The 19,252-nt window shown below is 37.4% G+C and overlaps 1 protein-coding gene across 1 annotated transcript in view; it reads left to right on the top strand.

Annotated features, from left to right (window-relative positions):
* Positions 1–18,677, top strand: part of tbx15 (T-box transcription factor 15) — a 47,784-nt gene extending 29,107 nt beyond the window's left edge. Inside the window, exons 5-8 of the mRNA XM_047369569.1 lie at positions 5,263–5,430; positions 5,681–5,745; positions 11,310–11,407; positions 15,528–18,677. Coding sequence (XP_047225525.1) covers positions 5,263–5,430; positions 5,681–5,745; positions 11,310–11,407; positions 15,528–16,360 — 1,164 coding nt within the window. The 3' untranslated portion in view covers positions 16,361–18,677. The remainder of the gene's footprint in view (positions 1–5,262; positions 5,431–5,680; positions 5,746–11,309; positions 11,408–15,527) is intronic.
* The last annotated feature ends 575 nt before the right edge of the window (positions 18,678–19,252 follow it).

Here is a 19,252-nt window from a genome sequence, read left to right as displayed (position 1 = left end):
TCCATAAAAAGTCTGCATCATAAGAAACAGACAACATACAGTAAATTTCATAAATCATAAATCATCAGACATTGCAACGGCAGAGTCTGTGGGGAGAAATGACTGTAGATGTCCTGGCAGGCAAATTGTCAAACAATGTCTCCTTTAGTTTGGGATTTTATAAAAAGATTTGAAAGTTTAACCACTGACTACAGCTGTACCGCATACTTTTAAAAAAAAGAGACTCAACCTATTTTTCTCACAACATAATTCCAAAGATACAAAATACTCTGAAATAACTGTTTTTAATATTAATGCAGAAATAACTGCACCAAATTCTTTCAACTATTATGCCATTTTCTTTCTGGCCGATCAATTTGCTTAAAATTATTTGTTTTTAAAATATGACACAATAATGATAATTAATTTTGTGATTTAATGTGCGGTATAAAATAGCTGTAAGTCTATTTTAAAAACACAGTTACATAATTTATGTAAAAGCAATAAAACAGTATGGACACCTACAGATTAGATTAATATTATTTCAGCATTATTATTACTTTTGACATGAACTGCAGTATATAGCACATGTGCACTACTACCAGAGAAACAACAAAACTCTGACTCAAATATCGCAGCAATGACCTAATAATACCATTACTTAATCTCACACTATACGTTGCAGATGGTTGACTCATCTCAGAAGACTGGACACTTGAAACTGAAAGTGAAACTGAAAGCATGACCTATTTTCTGATTTATTTGGCCAATAATTATTTGACTGCTCGGTGACCTGGTTAGAGCACAAACATTTTATTCCTGAATGGTCAGTTGATAATTCAAAAAAGTGAACAGTGACGTAGAACAAGTAACGTACACAATCATACGCATCAGAACACTGTGAATTCAACACTGTTGATCCCAAAATACATACAGTATTAGGAAGGGGAGTGCAATAGAGATATGAATTTTATTACAGTTACATAAAAGTTAATATTTCAAGTATGTCAGTAAATTTCAACAGACTACTGACTCATGTAGTGCATATATTGAATGTAATCAGTTGATTACCAAATTTTTTAAATTGAGCTATTGATGTTAGCCAATAGGGTAATCTGCTCATCTTTTCAAATGAGGCAATTTTAGTTGCCAATATTTTAATTAATAAATCTAGTAGCCAATAATATCCTTGAAAAAAGTTTATGTTTTTGGTTTGGGTAGCTTTAGGATTAGCAAGTTGAGCAGGATTTCTGTTAGAAAAAAGCACTTCAAGATGTATTCAACTTTTGTTTTTTTAATGTGAATCCTTCTTTGAAATAGTTTGCATATTGATTGGAGGATTGCAACCATTGCTTTGAAATGCCTGAAATGTGAAAGGATTCTGAGGAAATCCTGAGAAACTCTGAGAAAAATGGTCATTCTTTGTGGTACTATCATCAACGCTTGGTATTGGGCATAAGGTCATGTTTGGTTCCGAAAAATTTACAAAGAGTAAAAATGTTTTTTCCACTGTTCTAAACATCTGCTTGGCAGTAGTGCGTATGCTTAGAAATATTCTGACTGCATGGTAATAAATTTTAGTTGGGAACCAGAAATTTAACATTTATTTCACATATTTGTATGAAACATCTTGTTATAATTTAGCTATACAATAAACTGTGAAAAGAGTTTCATGCATTCCTGTAGTGTAAAGTGTGTGTAAAATGGCCAGCAATAAAATATCATAAAGGTTTATCTAGAACTAAAAACATTTGATTTGGATTTATGTCATTCCAACAGTAAGTGTGGTTTACCAGATAAAACACCCTAAACAGACAGGAGTTTTAATTTAGTGTTTTCTAATTCCAAAAGCAAATTTTGTCCTTGAATGCACTGATCACCCTCATGGCTGTCTCTCTCATCTGTCACATACTTCCTGCCTCTCTGCTGTATGGGAAAATCTAGTAAAACTTTGGAGCAGGCCGGACTTTAACCAATATCTTTTTAACTTTTTTTGCTTTCTTTTGTTCTTTACAGTTAATGATGCATTGCATTGTAACATATATGCAGTGTTTTGTGAGACTGTTTAAAACTGCACAGTAAATATTTCTGCAAAGTCTGCTTTGAACATCTGCCCATGCCCCTTAAAATCATGTAATTGGCCTGTGAGAAGTGCAACATTTTTCTGTTTTTCTGCAGTATGATGTCTGGTGCATGTTTTGTTCTTTAATTTACTCATACCCCTCATTATCATGGTATACGTTTTTGCTTGTCTGAGCTGAACTTAAATCAGTCCATCTAAAGTCTGTAATTTATTCATTTAATTACTGATCTTTGAGGTCATTTAGCTGCTTTTAACTATAATATATTCTATGAACATGCATGTTCTTAATTCCCCAATGCTTTTTAAAGGGTACTGAAGGGACATGATTATCTCCACTGAAAATGAAAACATGTCTTCCTAATTTAATTTAATTTAATTTGAACAACTGTCAGCCTTTCGTCCCCTGGCTGCTCCCTGAGTCATTTGTTTAGAGTTCAGATAGTGTGTCATCTGCTTTTACTCCATTTCACCTCATTTATTAAACTGGTTTCTTGTTTAGATTTTTTTTCATTGGTTTTTTTCTAATTGTGTCTTTTAAGCTGAGTGTCATTGGGAGAAAGAAATCTAAATAGCGTTTTGCAAAAGTATTCATAAACTTTTTTCACATTTTGTAACATTACAACGACAAACTTTTACAAATAAAAATCTGAACAGCAGGGTGTGCACCCTCTGTGTAATCAGAATCCTGTGCAGTCAATTGCATTCCGAAGTTACCTAATTAGTAAACGCATTGTTTAACCACGTTTCCGTTACACCTGCAGATGCTGAACATATGCACATAAAAACTTTGTTCATACCACTGTTTTTACATGAAGTCGTCGTCTCTTTTTCTGTATTAACTGTAGTTTATGGATGCTCAATTTTTGCATTAGAAAGGAAAATTGTGCAGCTCAACAAGCTCCGCTGTCTCACTAATATGATTTCCCTCACGTTGTTTAAAGTCCACTGTTGATGACTCATGCTTGGTTCTCAAAATTGGTGGAAATAAGCGTTGGAGCTCAACAAAACACCAAAACTTGAAGGCACACAAACCAAACCGGTTCAAGAACGAGAGTTTTTTCCTGTGGAAAATTGCTAAATGTTCTGCACAAAATTAAGACTGCACACAACCCTGAACAAACCATCTTCTCAAGTCTTTTCAGGTCCATTTTTGCTCCTGAGGGACTACTTAAATTGAGTTCCATTTTCAAAAATAATTTTGGCCAAGTCAAAGACGAGCAGTCCGCAAGAAGTGAAAGTCTTGTATGGTGTGAAACCAAAGTCGAGACGGGGAGTCAGGAGACAATTCTTTCTTCGGGAAAACAATTTCTGCGATGTCTACTGTGCTGGGTAAGAAGACAACGCAGCTCCTCCCACAGCATTTTGATTGAGAGGTGATCCAAGGACAGAGCATGGCAAAAGACCACAAAATCAGTGCCGAGCAGTGCGGAGGGGCCTGCGCATTTTTAAAATAAGGATTGCAGATTAAAGCTTGCATCAGTTTGCCTCCGTGCCGCTGCCCAGTCTTAATTTTTGCGTTTGTCTGTGTGTGTGATTGAAGGTCTGGAGGTGTAGTATTTTTGATATTCAGAGGTGTTTCCTCCCCCCCTGAGGCACTGCTTTGAAATGACCCCCTCTATTGTAGCAGGATGAGGGAAGAACTGGGGGTGTTTGGCTCTGAGGAGGTTTTCTCACAATCAGATTAATCAAGAGCAGACCGAGGCCCTGAGGCGAGGCTGGGGCCAACATAGTCTGACGCCTCCGCTCTGCTGTGAAATAATCCTCGAGTGAGCTTCATGACAGCGTGAAGCTTAGTCACGTACAACTAGCTGAGTTTGTAAGGAATGTGTGTAAAGAGCTTCAGGACTTCATGTAAAATTGAGGCAAATGTTATTTTAAGTGCTGTGAAAGAGTATTTGCTCCATTACTTCTTCTTACTCCTTCTTTTTTTTCTTCTTGTCACACTTACATGTTTCAGATCATTAAACAAATTATAAGATCAAAGTTACCCTGATTAAATAAAAAAAGGTTGTTTTCATTATTTTGTTTTCTAATGGAAAAATGCCATCCAGTTGAGCCAGGGCATAATGTGAAAAGCAATTGCACCCTAAACTTAATAAAGAACAAGAGGGAATATTGGTCCACTCTGCTTTGCAGAATCGTTTTAATTTAGCCAAACTGGAGGGTTTTAGAGCGTCATGCTCAGCAGCATAACAGTCAGGTTTAGGTCTGGACTTTGACTATGCCAATCTAAAACCATTTTAATTTGTTATATTTTGTCGATTGATGGGAAAGCATGCATTCAGGGATGGACTTGTTGGTGTGCTATACCTAACCTTGATGTGCTTGACGTTCAGACATTCTCCATCAGGATTTTCAGGTAATAAGCAGAATTCATTGTTACATCAATTATTGCAGGTCTTCTGGGTCCTGAAGCATGTATGGCTGTGTTAGGTTTTTTCCAGATGCAAAAGGATGTCTCGTCAATCCACAGAATATAAAAAAAAAAACTGGGGGATCATCAGTATGTTTGTTTCTTCTTTTTGTTAGCAGTAATTTTGGTCTTGAAAATCTCCATGGATAACATTTCCGCCCGGGCTCTTTAATATTGTTAAATCATGAACTCTGACCGTAACTGAGCCTAGTGATACCTCCAGTGCTTAAGATGTTCTTCTGAGTTTTTTTGGGACCTCCTGAATGGGTCATTAATGCGCTCTTTGAGTAATGTTGGTTGTCCAGCTACTCCGTAGTTCTCTGGAATGGATTTGCAACTCTTTCAAGATGGACATCTGTCAATGACTGTTTGTCATCTGTTGCCAAGTTTCTTTAGATCAGGATCTGATTGTTTTTCTTGGAGATTTGTAGCCTAGCCCAAGTTGTGGACAGGTTCTGTGCAAGGGATTTCTTGATTAAACCGGTCTGGCTGTAATCAGGTCTTGATGCGGCTACTGGATTTAACTCATTAACGTGGTTAATCTTTTTTGAACAAGGGAGGGTATTCCTCTGTCTGATATTGACATTTATTTGAGGATATTAAACATTTAAGAGGGACAAAAATGAACAAACTTCACAGGAAGCACATACTTTTTCTCAGCACTGTAAGATGGCCTTCAGCCCTTACTGAAATATTTCCTCTAGACATTCATTGCGCTGCAATACATCACCTCTGCTGACACGAAAAACACACAGCTTTTAAATCCCTTGTTTTTTTGCACATTCAGATCATCCTCCACTCCATGCACAAGTATCAGCCCCGTGTTCACATCATCAGGAAGGACTTCAGCAGTGAACTGTCTGCTAACAAACCTGTGCCAAGTGGAGAGGGAGTTAAAACATTTAGCTTCTCTGAGACCGTCTTTACAACCGTCACTGCCTACCAGAACCAGCAGGTAAACAGACCCATTTTTTATTATTTCAAGAAATTTGTTTTTTGCTTAGCATATTCAAGGATCTGTAAAAAAAATATGTTTAAAAAGTGTTAATTATTTAATTTCTTAAAGAAAAGAAAATGTCAGTGTTACGTATTTTTTACATGTATCTAATAATACATCGTATCCTTAAGAAGAACCTTGCTGCAAGTTAATTTTAAGTTCAATTTATCAATTTGAGAATTCATTGTTCTGTCTGCCATTTATACAGATCACCAGACTAAAGATTGATCGCAACCCGTTTGCCAAAGGATTCCGGGACTCAGGCCGAAACAGGTACAGACAAAATCCTGTTAGAGTGCTTTTTTAACTCCTTCCATCCATAAATTTAACCTATTCATTATACCAAAGTTTTAACATTATGTTCCAAAAAAAATATGTATAATCTTAGCTTAATCAGCCAGAAATGGGTTTTTTGAGGAATGCGTTCAGTTAAGAAAAACCTGCCTTTTATTCTACAAAAATGTTTTCTTAAATTGATCCATTAAGTTCTGCTGCTCAAACCCAAACCACATATTGTCTTCTTGAACTAAGCACCACTTTCTTGCTTTAATGGATTTTTGCATTGTAATTTAAATAATAGAAACTTTCAGTGCCGACAGTTTTCGGTCTTTATTTGACTGAAAAGGAGACAGGTTTAAAGGAGGAACGGGCATCAGGAAATTGAGCGAGTTGTAGAATAATTATGCCGTCACTCAGAAAAACTCTGTCATTTGTACCCCTTTAGCAGGTGCTCACTGAGGTGAAGTTATTGGTCCTGGTTCAACATTGGCAGATGTTCCACCATTCCCATGCCCTATAACCACCTGGGTCTGTTAGTCTGTCTGCCTCAAAGTTTAACCATGAATTCCTGCCAGTTTATAAAACCTTTATTCATGGAAACAATAAAAAAGAAATCTAAACCGTTTCAGAGTAAAATTAGGTTATAAAATGCTTTTAGAACAACAGCTTTGTGTAACGAATTGTATCCCCCTTGACCTCGACGTCTAGACATTTTTTCCATGAATCACCACATTAACACTGTCTGGACTTCGCAGACACTGTACGATTCACTTAATTGGAAAGCCGTGCATTATTGTGAAACTCTATTTGTTGTGTAGGATGTCTTTATCTACCTTCATCAAACACCATATGATCAGTGTTTTTGTCACTATGTATTGTCTCTATCATGAAGCATAGAGGGAGAGAAGAGAACAAATTATATTACTGAGGATATTGACTGTACAGTAAATCAAAAGACTCGCTGTTTTTTATATCTGCCTTTTTTCTTTTGATTTGCCATGTTATCCATCAGTCTTTGAATACCAATAAATATCATTGTGATGGAGGAGGAAGGGAATGAGAGGGATGTTAAACCAACAGTCCCTTCTCACATGAAAGCAGCCTCCTTCATCTGGTCTGCATTATTAAGCACACAGATATTTGACACATCTTTTTTCATTTTTCAAACAATAGACTGTATGATTTATGAACTGGCATCAGAGTTTTATTGCAGGAAAGCAACAGATGAAAAGATAACAGAAAGTGAGATATTTGTCCATAGAGAAAAGCAAGGGAAAATGAATTCATCCTCACGTGCAGATTTGGATTCCTTGTCGGCAGCCCTTCTGGGATTTGTTGTCCGATCGAAGACTGATCACTCTACTTCTGCTATATTTAAAAAACCCTCTGAGTCATACACAATTTTATTCATCAAAATTACAAATAATGTACGGCTCTAAATGTTGATTTTAATGCTGCTGTTTTGGCATAATTAAGTGAATTTATTTTCATGTTGTAAATTTGTTTAGTATCCATTCAAAATAGACCTCTCAGAAAGTTTAATGATTGACTTCTTGTCTAACTCAGAACTTGAGTTCCTTCCTCTAAGGAGCTGCACCAATCAGTCTGTGTTCGTTTTTTTGTAAACTTTGATCTGCCGTTACTGATTTTAGCTGATTCCAGTTTATCTTTAAGAACTAGGAGGAGAGGCATCAACTCATGTGTGAGAAAGTTGTAGCTCTAAAACAGGATTTTACTACTTTGAAACAAAGACAAAATGATCTAGAGTTGATATTTTTCTCTATCATTAGCATCGTGTATTAGATATCAGAGGAGTTAACACAGCCAGCATTACTTAAATGTCAATGTGTTTATATCCTAGAGATGCATCCTAGAATGTAGATCCTAGACTTAATATTGCTATTTCTAAAAGGCTGTGAACATTTCCATAACAAAAAGTGGCTTAAAGCAGAACAGTTATGCTGTACTCCTTTCAGCCTTCCAGTTATGTGCAGTAAGTCTTGCTCTCTAGCAGCCTGAATGAAGTGCAGGCATTTCTTGACATGTCATAGAAGACAGTTTTGCTTTAAATATCTTCTGACATCAGTTTGCTTCCTCTGACTCAATTTTGAAACACCTTGCCAGTACTGAAAAGTTAATTTGACTCTTCTTCCCTCAGTATTTTAAAGTGTCGGCGTGGATGGAACTAAAAGGAATCAGTATGGTGCATTCACTATTTGGACAAGAACTGAATTGAGTTACGTGTTGAATATTGGCAGATTCTCCGTGCCTCTCTATTCTTTAGTTTTGATTTGTAATTTAGTTTTTTTTGTTAATTGGCACATTCCAGATTGAATCACACTTGATTCAATAATTAGATTTTGTTTTTAGTATAATTTAATTAACAGTAAGAGGTATTCTGTCAGAGGTTATTATTTATTGTAAAAGAAAAAGAATCAAGAAAAGGGACAATGGTCCAAAGCACAACAAAACTGGTTTTAGAAGACTTGTAGTCAGCTTTCTAGATGTCCGTCCCAACGCACTGACTTCAACTCCACTGAAAGTTTGTAGAATCTGCTTAAAAGCCAAGTCTGTTGCAGCAAAGAAACTTTACCAATCTTGCCAAAAATGTCAGTCACGCCTGTTCTTTTTAAGCAATATGTTTGTTTTAGAACCTGATATATATTCTCTCATTAAACACTGAGAAAATATCATAGTAGAAGGCAGCAGTTGAAACTATCAGAAAAAAGTTAAGCATGAAATGCCTGTGACATATTTTATTGTTAAAATTACTTTAAAACTTTAATGAGGTAATATTAGAATCGGATATGAATTACATAAACAATCATTGTACATGTATTTACACTACCCACTTTTCCTGCATCCAGTGGAAATTCCATAATAATGAAACGGGCAAACCCCCACAGTCAATTATCACATTAAACACCAATGTTTTTTATTATTCTGAATTTCTTATTACATCCTAATATAGATTTAAGCTAGGCTCCACAGTAACTCATAGAGGTGTCCTCGTTTGTGTCCTGGTGAGAGGGTTTCATGGACTGCCAGGAGGACACAGCTCATTTATTGTGTTTTGGTCCCACTGCAGTTGGGGCGCATGAATGATCGCAGTGATGGCGAGGGCTGGGTAGATTAGCAAGGCGCACTAACGAGCTGCCACGCTCTGAGAGTTAGTAGGCCTAAAATAACACTGACGGGTACTAGTTTCCCCGGGAAGAGGCTGAGCGGTGTGCGGGGGAGGTAAATCAAGCAGGACAGAGAGGCATGTGGGGATTCAAGATGAAATGTCACCTCAGATTTATGTGCACAGTAAAAACCTTCCTCCATTTTAATGGCCCTAGTTTCCTCCAACCAGACTTCAGTTCCCTGCCTCTCTGTGGCACTTCGTCTGCTAGTTTCGGCCTCAGACAGCTGCCGCTAACTTTTCTGTCGCTCTGTGAAATACTCACACAGCATCAATCGCCCTCCCTCTTCTGCAAACCCACTGTGTTAGATTAGTCATTTGCTGATTTGATTACCTGTAAAAGCTGTTCAAACTCACCACTTGTATTGTTTGTTTTAACCTGTGGTTGAAATTAATTAAAAAATTAATTTAAATATAAATCTTTCTGCCAAAACAGTTGTGTTTGCTTTGGACTGATGATTAACTGTCTGACTGTGCATATCATTAATATTCAAACAATGAACTTGAAAACGAATGTATTTCAGAAAGTTATAATAAAATCAAAAATTTTAAAAGACCAAAATAAATCAATAATAAAACCACATCACACCAATGAACCATGCTGCTTCTAGCTGGTAAAATCTCACTCACATACTGTCAATCCTACAGGTTCACAACTAAGGGCAATTTAAAGTCAGAAACCAACCTAACATGCATTTTTATAAACTATAGAACAAAACCTTGCTACCTGGAGCTAACCCATGCATGCACATAGAGAACATATAAACTCTACTCCAATTAAATTTACATGAGTTTAGATTTTGTTGCTCAAACAACATTCTGAGGCAAAAAGCAAAGGTTAACTCAACCGATCAATCAGACAGATAGATACAGCCGGTAGCCTCAACTAACATAACTTTAGTGTAGTGACATGGATGTTGTTCGGCTGAGCAATCGCAACGAACTTAATGACTGATGTCTTGCAGGAAATCAGACATGTAAGATCCAGAAGTATAGCATTGGCTCTGACTTCAGAAAATCTGGGGCGCGAGGGGTGTAAGTGTGACAGTTTGAGCTGGAAGTGTTTCTATAAATCTTAGAGGAATGTTGTTTCTCATTGTCGCCACCAGATCTTTATGGAATCTGTAACCTGCTATTGATTAATTAAAGGCATGAGGTCAACTAATTGGTTTCCTTGGCTGAGTTCTCATTGACTGGCTTCCGCAAAAAATGCCTTAAAAAATGGTTATTTACTGAGAAGTCTATAGTTGTTTGCAGTGAAGGCTGTCACTTTGCCTCTTAGCTAAATATTACTCCCCATTTTGCACATATGCATCCCTTCCTACTTCTATCTGTAAACAAACCATTTCATACCCATGCACTTAAACCATAGTGTATCCATTTATTTGGCATTACAGGCGAGTATTTTCATGAATCATAGAAATAAATGGTCAATAAATGCTCACAAGTGACATGTAATTTCATTTAATTACATCTCATTGTCTGAAAACACTTTATTCTCTATATTTTGGTTCTAAACTCTGTTTAGATCCATTGACTTTCTTAGAACAAGAGAGATTGTGAATCCAGATCAAATATAATTAACTCACAAAAGCCAGATGTACACAAAACAGATAATAAATATGTTTTAGAAAGTTAGTTTAATCAGCCTAAAAAAGTCAGGTATAAAATAAAGTGGCATAATGACCAGGACCCCCTTTAAATACCCTAGATACAATGTAACTATATGTTATTACAGACATGTCTGTGACTTGTTGTTTGTTGTAAATAAATATACACATTTCAGTAAATAGCAATGTAATGCAAGCTCAATGACAGTGCTCTAAATGTATGATGAAACATCATTCATATGAAATATTTGACACTGGACTCATTTCACTAATTAGCTCAATGGAACGGTCGAAACGGTTTTGTTTTTATTAAAGCTAGGTTGGTTAAATGAATTTTCAACTACAATACAGGTTAGAGGGTAACCTAATATAACCTTCTCATATAACCCTTCTTCAAAACTTTCAAACTATTACTTTAGGACGTCTGGATTTTAAAAGGCCTGATCAACTTCAGTAGAAACATGTCATTCTGTCAGAACAGCTCACAAAGTGGTCAGGTATGTATGGAACTCACTCAAAGCATATTTTTTAAAGAACACACAAAGGCAAGAAGAAAGCCATCTATGACAGTAATGATAAAGGTAGCAAAAGTAATCTGAGGTGTAAATACAAAGCAATGAAATGTTAAAATTAATCCCAGTGCAACAAAAATACGAATCTCCCCCACTCTGCTCTCATGTCATTGGTCATCACACATATGCAGAGGTGATTATTGTTCTACACGTATGACCTAAAACATCTTTCTCTTCACTTCTTTCTTTCAGAACTGGCCTGGAAGCGATAATGGAGACATATGCTTTCTGGAGACCTCCTGTGAGGACCCTCACATTTGAAGATTTCACCAATATGCAAAAACAACAAGGTATATGGGGTTCATGAAAATACTCTGTCAGTTAAATCAGTTAACTTTTAATTTTATGGCAAATATATGGCAGACTTTGATCTGATCCCTTACCCACATGGATAAACCAGAAAGGAGAGCATTGGCAGCTCCAACAGAAAGAATAGATGTATGTGTGATTTATTGTGAAGGTCAGAAATCCATCAGATGAGACATATTACCATAAGTCATTATATTTTCTCTTCTCAGTCCAACAACAAAAAATAGTTGATACAAGACAGAGAATGAGCTGTAGAAATGTGTTGGTTTCTACAATGTTGGACCTGACCTGAACTGTAAACTGAACCCTTCAGTTGTACTGCTCTCTGGAAGCTTATTATTCTGGGATTTATGTGCTTTGCTTTGAAAAATGTTTCACATTACAACCACAAACTTCAATGTTTTTTGTTTTTTTATTTTTCTTGTGAAAGATCAGAACAAAGTAGTGCATAATTGCTAAGTTGATGGAAAATGTTACATGGTTTTCAAAATTTCTAACAACTAACAACCATTTGGATTCCGCCTCTCTTTAGTCAATATTTAGCCATATCTCTTTTAATTGCAATTAAAGCTGCAATTTGTTTGGCAAATGTCTTTACTAGCTTTGCTCATCTTGACACGGACATTTTGGACCATTCCTCTTTGCAAAATGCTGTGATTAATTTTCAAATCTGTTGGATTTAAGTCTGGTCTTTGACTAGGCCATTCCAACACATAAATATTCTTGGAACAGATTGATTCTAGTTTTTTTTTTACAGGGGTATTTTTACAGGGGTAATTTGATCACTTTCCATGTCTCTGCTATAGATGACATGTGTAAACGGTGGCATCTTGTTTTATAAACTAACCCTGCTTTAAAATTCTGCACATATTTATCTCTGACCTGTCTGCTATGTGATGCTGATCACTAATATTATCAAACAAACCTCTGAGGCCTTCATCAAATGCTGCTTCACACAGTTGGACTCTATTTTTGTCTTCTGCCTCCAGAAGACCCTTACCAGGTGACGTCTGAAGGCAAATGGTTGGACTAAATTTTATTCATGGTTATCATACCTCTTGTTTGAGGTGGAGATTTGGCTATGTCACACATTCATTTGTAAAAATATTGAAAAGCATGTATAATTTTTCTTCCATTTCATAATTATGCACCACTTTGTGTAGGTCTATCACACAGAATTCCAACACAACGGATAGAAGTTCATGGTTGTAACATGGAACAAATTTTATTATTTTCCACATTTTTTCACATTATAACCACAAACTGTAGTCGGTATAAATAATTTCGCAACTACTTCACTGTATTATTAATACTTTGAAAGGTACTATGCACCTATTTCTACTTCACTATCCCAACATAAACTTTCTCTGCATATTTTCTCCCCATATATCACCACACACTGCATCAGCTATGCTGGTCCTTCACTTGAGCTTGGCCATACGCTGCTTCTTTGGCAGGTCTGTCTGCCTCTGCTGAACATTTCACATCATGTGTAGGCCTCCTATATGAAATCATTACACTACTAGTTTTGGACAGCTCAAAGTCATCGTCAATTGCACCACCTAATGTTCTCACCTCTCCAGTGTCGCCAACTGGACTTAGTAATTGGTCATTCCAAAGACCTTGCCGGTGTGAAACAACTGTTTTTTTTCTCACTGACCTTTTGTAAATTACCACTGGAGGTCAGTATGACGTGATGTTCCACATCTTTGAGCAGGCTAACATGTGTTTGTCATCTTAAATATCCTCTGCAGTAATTAGGATTTAATTAATCTTATTACTCTGCCAGTAAACTCTTTGTCACCCTTTAAGAACCAAATTTTTTTAATTTAAAGAGCAATAACTGTGTGTACACGTGGAGCCTTCAACCCTTTTGGCGACAGACATTGTCCTTTTCCCTTCAAACAATCAATTGCTCTCCCTCCTGCGCTGAAGCGCCTTGAATCCCGCTAACTGGAGGAAAACATGACATCACCATGCTATCGTTCTCTCTTGGCCAAGCAGGATAGTCATATTATCGAAGGCATATGGTGCAAAATCAGAATCCCAGCCAAGCAACTCCTGGATCATTTAGTTATGCCTCCTCCTCATTCTAGTTTCAAATTGAATTTCTCCGACAGCAGCAGGAACGTTTGCCAGAGTCTCATTAATAGAAAAGTATGTGACTGATATCCCACAGCTATTGTTTGGCTTGTGGTTATCATCTGTTCCAACAGCGTTATACTGTATGTATATCTTACATATGTATGGAGCAGATCTGTTGACCAGGCAAATAGCATACAGACCTGTTTGTGATCCTGTGTCAAGGACAATTTTAAAGAGTAAAACTTGCAGTTAGCCTGAGAGGAAAAGTTTAAAAAGGTGGAGGTGGATCCAGTGTTTGTTCAGCTTACATTATAAGTCTGACTCAGCGCATGTGTACGACCTGATTATATACCCTCTAGCTTTTAACTAGGGATGTCCTGATCAGGATTTCTTTTTATTAAATTCTGATCTGAGTCATTTATTGGGAATTTGCTGATACAGAATCTCAATCTGACAATAAAGTTAATAAACTGAACTCCATGTATAGGTTTCAAAACTCAAGAGTTTTAAAGTAAAATAATAGATTACATTTCCTCAGTATTACATGGGATACATTACAAATGTACTCACCAATGATGCTGGAGTCTCCTATCTATTTTTCCTGATTGCAACAGGTATTTAGTCTTAACTGAAGTTTCTGTCCAACAGCGTTAATATGTTGTGCGAACACAGGGTTAACTAGTTTAAGAAAGCTTCTATAATGTTTTAAAAAGGCATTCCTGAGATGTGCATATCTCAGTCATTGGTTTCTAAATATATTCTTGACTCAGCACACACAGCTACAGTATTCACACTCCTGTCTTTTTTCTGCTGATAATGTTTTCACCCAGAGGATTTTGCTTAGTGCTAGGCTAATGTAGTATGTTCCCCTCTATTTTAATATGACTTGTTGATCAGTTGGCTTATTTCAGTGTTATTCCATTTAATTGTTTTTGGACAAAACATACAGAAAAGTTGTTCCCCTGCTCCACAAACTTGGCACTTTGCTTTAAGAATGGGGGCGGCGGGCTGCAGAGCCAAAAGGAAGCTGCAGAAGGCAATACAGTCTCTCTTTTATTGTCAACATAATTGTAAAGTTGGGTTTTGTCACAGACGGTTATTCAGGCTTTGCACATACAGACAGTCCTTGATTTTTAAAAACTGACTGCCCAAAATGCAGCCACTGGTTGGGCAGCATTGGACAAAAAATCACAGTCTGCAGACTAACAACAATGATGGGAAGTTGAATTTAGTCAGGCACTCTAACACTGATTATTTGAAATCTTCTTGATTGTGTCATGAATCGGAATAACCTTATGGATGCTTAAATACACCTTTTGGAAGAGAACCATAAAGTGAAAGATGCAAGTCATGGTGTAGTAGACAAAGAGCCTGGAAACAAATCATACCAATGTGGTTGATTAAATTAGCGAAAGCTTTTTGTTAAAAGATCTAATGTTTATATTTAGAGGAGTTTGGTGACAAAATACAGAACTTATAGAGGGACATAGTGAGGCACTTTGACAGTGAGTAAAATATTTTTATTTTGGTAGGCAAATGTTGTTTTACAGTGAGAGCAAAGTGTGCACAAATTACTGTAAAATGCACGTAAATTGTTATTGCTGTTCTAACTCAAATACAGTAAAGGAATATGATAGTTTAATTGTGCACTTCTGCTTTGCTCATCATCTTCTCTTTTATCTTGTCTGGTGGACAGTGGCCAAGATGGACATCTAGCCAGCAGACATTCATTCTTCAAGAATTTAATGTTAAATGTCACATACAATTAATTTATTTCCAGAAAATGATTACATTTTCCTTAACCTTGGATTTAAAGATGGAAACTACATAATGTTTGAGTTTTTGGAAAGTTTGTCTCATTTATTATTTGTTGTGACCTCATAATATTTCTTCCAGATTCATGGTTCAGATTCATGAACCCTTTTCATTGTTTCTGACAATTTAACCAGTTCTTCATTCAAACTCATACACAAACACACATTCACCTAGCTACTCAATCTGCATATTATTTTCCAGGTGGCAGCACAGGGACTTCTCCCACCACCTCCAGCACGGGAACACCTTCTCCATCCAGTGCAGCACACCTCCTGTCCCCATCCTGCTCCCCGCCAGCCTTCCACCTGGCCCCGAATACCTTTAATGTTGGCTGCAGAGAAAGTCAGCTTTGCAACTTGGGCTTATCAGAGTACCCTGCCTGTGCTCGTAGTAACATGGCTGCTCTGCAAGGCTACGGTGGCCTGGCTGACAGTTCTTACGGCCGTCTCCAGGCTACAGGGGGAGCTGTGGCTTCTGCCCAGCCATCTGACTCCTTCTTGCCACAGAGGACTTCCTCCCTGATTGCTGCAGGCATGCAGGGCAGCACTCATGGTTCCTTAACTGGCGGTGGAAGTGGCAGCAGCACCAGCGGCAAGATGGACGCCTATGGCAGTCAGCTTGGCTCTTTCCCAGCCTCTCAGCTTCAGTATGTGATGCAGGCTGGAGGAAGCTCCAGTTCTGCCTCATCCTCTTCATCGGGGTCGTCTTCTTCCTCCACTCACATGTTCAGTGGCAGCCACCACCACGTGCAGCAGGGATCTTACAATGCTTTCTCCCTCCACAACCCCTACAACCTATATGGATACAACTTCCCCACCTCTCCTCGCCTGGCTGCCAGCCCAGATAAGCCCCAAGGAGGGTTGCTCTGCTCCTCCGCTCCTGCAGGGGCCTTTGCTGAGCGCCAGTACCTACCCAACGGAAGCATGGACACTGTGCACATGATCGGCAACACTACAAGCAGCCAGCAGGGCAGCAGCTCATGCGATGGACGTCAGTATAGCTCCTCTTCTCAAATGTCCATGCACATGGTGTAAAAACTTTGATCCTCCCTTAATCTGTTCCATGTTGCTGAAATAATATCAGGTGAAAAGAAAAGCTGCAGTCAGTGAGTGTTGGTGGTGTGGTTTAACCATTTTTACATTAACATGTTCAGACAGAGTTGAGTAAGACTTTTTAGTAAAAAAAAAAAAAAACACCCTACCACTCAAAAAGCAATACATAACACGTAAAAACGTATATTTAATTATTTTTATATTGATAAAGAAAACACATTGAAAGCAGCTCAATGTTCTTACTGTTTGATGGCAAATTCGGATTAGTGTATGAAGAACAAAAGGGAGTCCAGGAGCTCTGGTCCAAAAGAGATGTTTATATGTTATGGTGCAATAATAGAAACAGCTCCTTCGACTGACTCATTCTTGATTTGTAGGAACTCAAAGGTCATCAGTTTGCACTGCCATGCTGCATCCAAAGAATCCTCAGTGACATCCAGAGGTTTTTACTTCAATGCCATTTTTGTTGAGGAATGTCAAAGGGTCAGTGGCACTCTGTCGTGGTCTGAGGTTTTGGACAGAATGAAAGGGTCAACTGGACAATATCAGTGAATGACTCATTGCTCCACGTCGATGCAGGAGGTGAAGAACTTGGATGCAGAGGAGGCTGCTTACCCAGGAAAACAGAGCCAGTTCTGTTTACTGTATAGTAGATGTGAGAACAGGACTCCACCATGCAACTTCATCTAACTGTTTTCTGTAAAAACTGGAAATTTCCCATTGTTTGTGGGATTTATGAGATATATATGCATATAGTGGAAAAGTATTTGTATTTCTTTCTGCTTTGCTGTTTTATCACACCTAAATGTTTCAGATCACATCAGACAAAGAAAGCCTGAGTCAATACAAAAAAGATGTTCAAATTAGGATTTCAATTATTAGGCGAAAAAAGCATCCAAACCAGCCTGGTCCTGTGTGAAAATCATGAATTAACTGTGATTAACCATGACAACTGGGTTGAATTCCCAAAGCCACCAGCAGGGCGGATTCCTGCCAGATCCATAGAATGAGGAAATGACTCAAAAAGAACCTGTCTGACAACATGAAGTAGACTAAAGATCTCCAAAAGAAACAGATTATCTCCTGCTCTAAATAAATTTAAGAACAGATAAAAAACATAATTATTGATCAGTCTGAGAAAGTTTACAAAGCCTTGGGAGACTCCAACAAACTAGAGTGAGTTGCCATCCATCCATCCATCCATCCATCCATCCATCCATCCATCCAGTCTTCCGCTTACCCGCGTTTGGGTCGCAGATTATAAATGAGAGTCATTATCCAAACATGGAGAAAACATGGAAAACCAGTAAACCTTCCCAGGAGGAACCGGTCGACTAGTCCAAGAGCGCATTGATGAGTCTGCCAAGAACACTCAGAACATAATTTAGAGCACTACAAGCCTCATTCGTCTCAATTAATGTCAGTGTTCATGATTCAACAACAAGAAAGATTCTGGGAAAAAATGGCATCCATAGATCAGTTTATGACCTTAGCTTAAGGGCAGTTGGAAAATGCAGCAAGCCAGTATCCCAAAACGCACCATCAATTTCACCTGTGAATGACTTAAAACAACATAAAACAATTAGTCTTGGAAAGGTATTGGAGTGGTCTAGTCAAAGCCTGGACTTAAATTCGATTAAGATGCTGTGGCATGACCCTAAAGAGATTGATTTAAAACTCTTCAAAGTAGCTAAATAAAACAATTCTGTGTGGAAGAGTGGGCCAAAACTCCTCTACAGTGATACAAAACACTTATTGTCAGTTATCTGATGCTTGATGGCAGTAGTTTCCACCAGGGGTGGATTAACAGTTGTTAGGTTTAGGGGGCAATTATGTTTTCATGTAGGCCCATGGATATCTTTTATTGTTTTAGTGAAGAAAAGCATAGAAAAACTGCATTTTACCTTCACTCAGAAAATACTGGCCTGAATTACAATTAGACACATTTAAGTGTGGCAAAAAAGGAAAAACAGAAAAAATGTGTCAGGAGATAAATACTTCTTCACTGTATTATATATAAAAGAGGAGATGGCAAATGCAATCAATATTATAAGCTTAAAAAAGTTGTTGTGTGAAATGTTGAACAATAAGCAATACTATAGGAGAGTAAAGTATGTTGTGGTGTGTACTAAGATGTGTATTTAAGAGTTGACCAGTATAGCAATTTTACCCATCTGTTGTTAAAATGTGTGCAAACAGGAATTAGCGAAGTTATTCTTTTTTGAGGCATTTTGGATTCCTTGTAAATACAAGTGCCAAGCACATGAAGAAACTCAAATAAACGTTTATTTCATGTATACAGATTGGTTTTCTCTCTTATTTGTTAGCAGAATATTTTTACTTAAACACAACATTTGTCTCTTTATTCTCTTTTTTCCAACAGAAACATTTCTCTCTATGCAGTTATAAATTGCACATATAGGCCATTTGCAGAAACTGTTGCAAACTGCAGTTTAAATGCAAAACATGCTTGTTTACATTGAGGAGAGAAAAGAAGAAGACAGAAAAAAGCAGGAACTGCTGCTCATAGGATTTATAACACAAAAGGTTGCTTCTCTCATGAATTAATAAAAAGAACTTGTCTCTAATCATTATTTGAATAAAGTATAAAATGTGTGCTATCAGAAAACCTTTAAGGAGTGCGACAGCTGACTGTAGACAGCAGAAAAGTGCTATATTAAACTATTCACAATAATACAGCCATAATATTTTTATGTGGCAGACAACTGTCATATTCCAGTATTGACTTGACGATGTCACAAAACTCTCACATAACCCAAAGAACAGTTCATTCCTGTCTATACTTCCCTTCGGTTGGTGACAGTAATGTATCTCTCACTTGCCTTGTTGGTTCCTTTTAAAACTCAGAAGAAG

Source organism: Girardinichthys multiradiatus, chromosome 7, assembly GCF_021462225.1.
Source record: "Girardinichthys multiradiatus isolate DD_20200921_A chromosome 7, DD_fGirMul_XY1, whole genome shotgun sequence".
Lineage (NCBI taxonomy): Eukaryota > Metazoa > Chordata > Actinopteri > Cyprinodontiformes > Goodeidae > Girardinichthys > Girardinichthys multiradiatus.
Note: the sequence above shows the minus strand (reverse complement) of the source record. Positions and strands in the feature narration are given on the sequence as shown.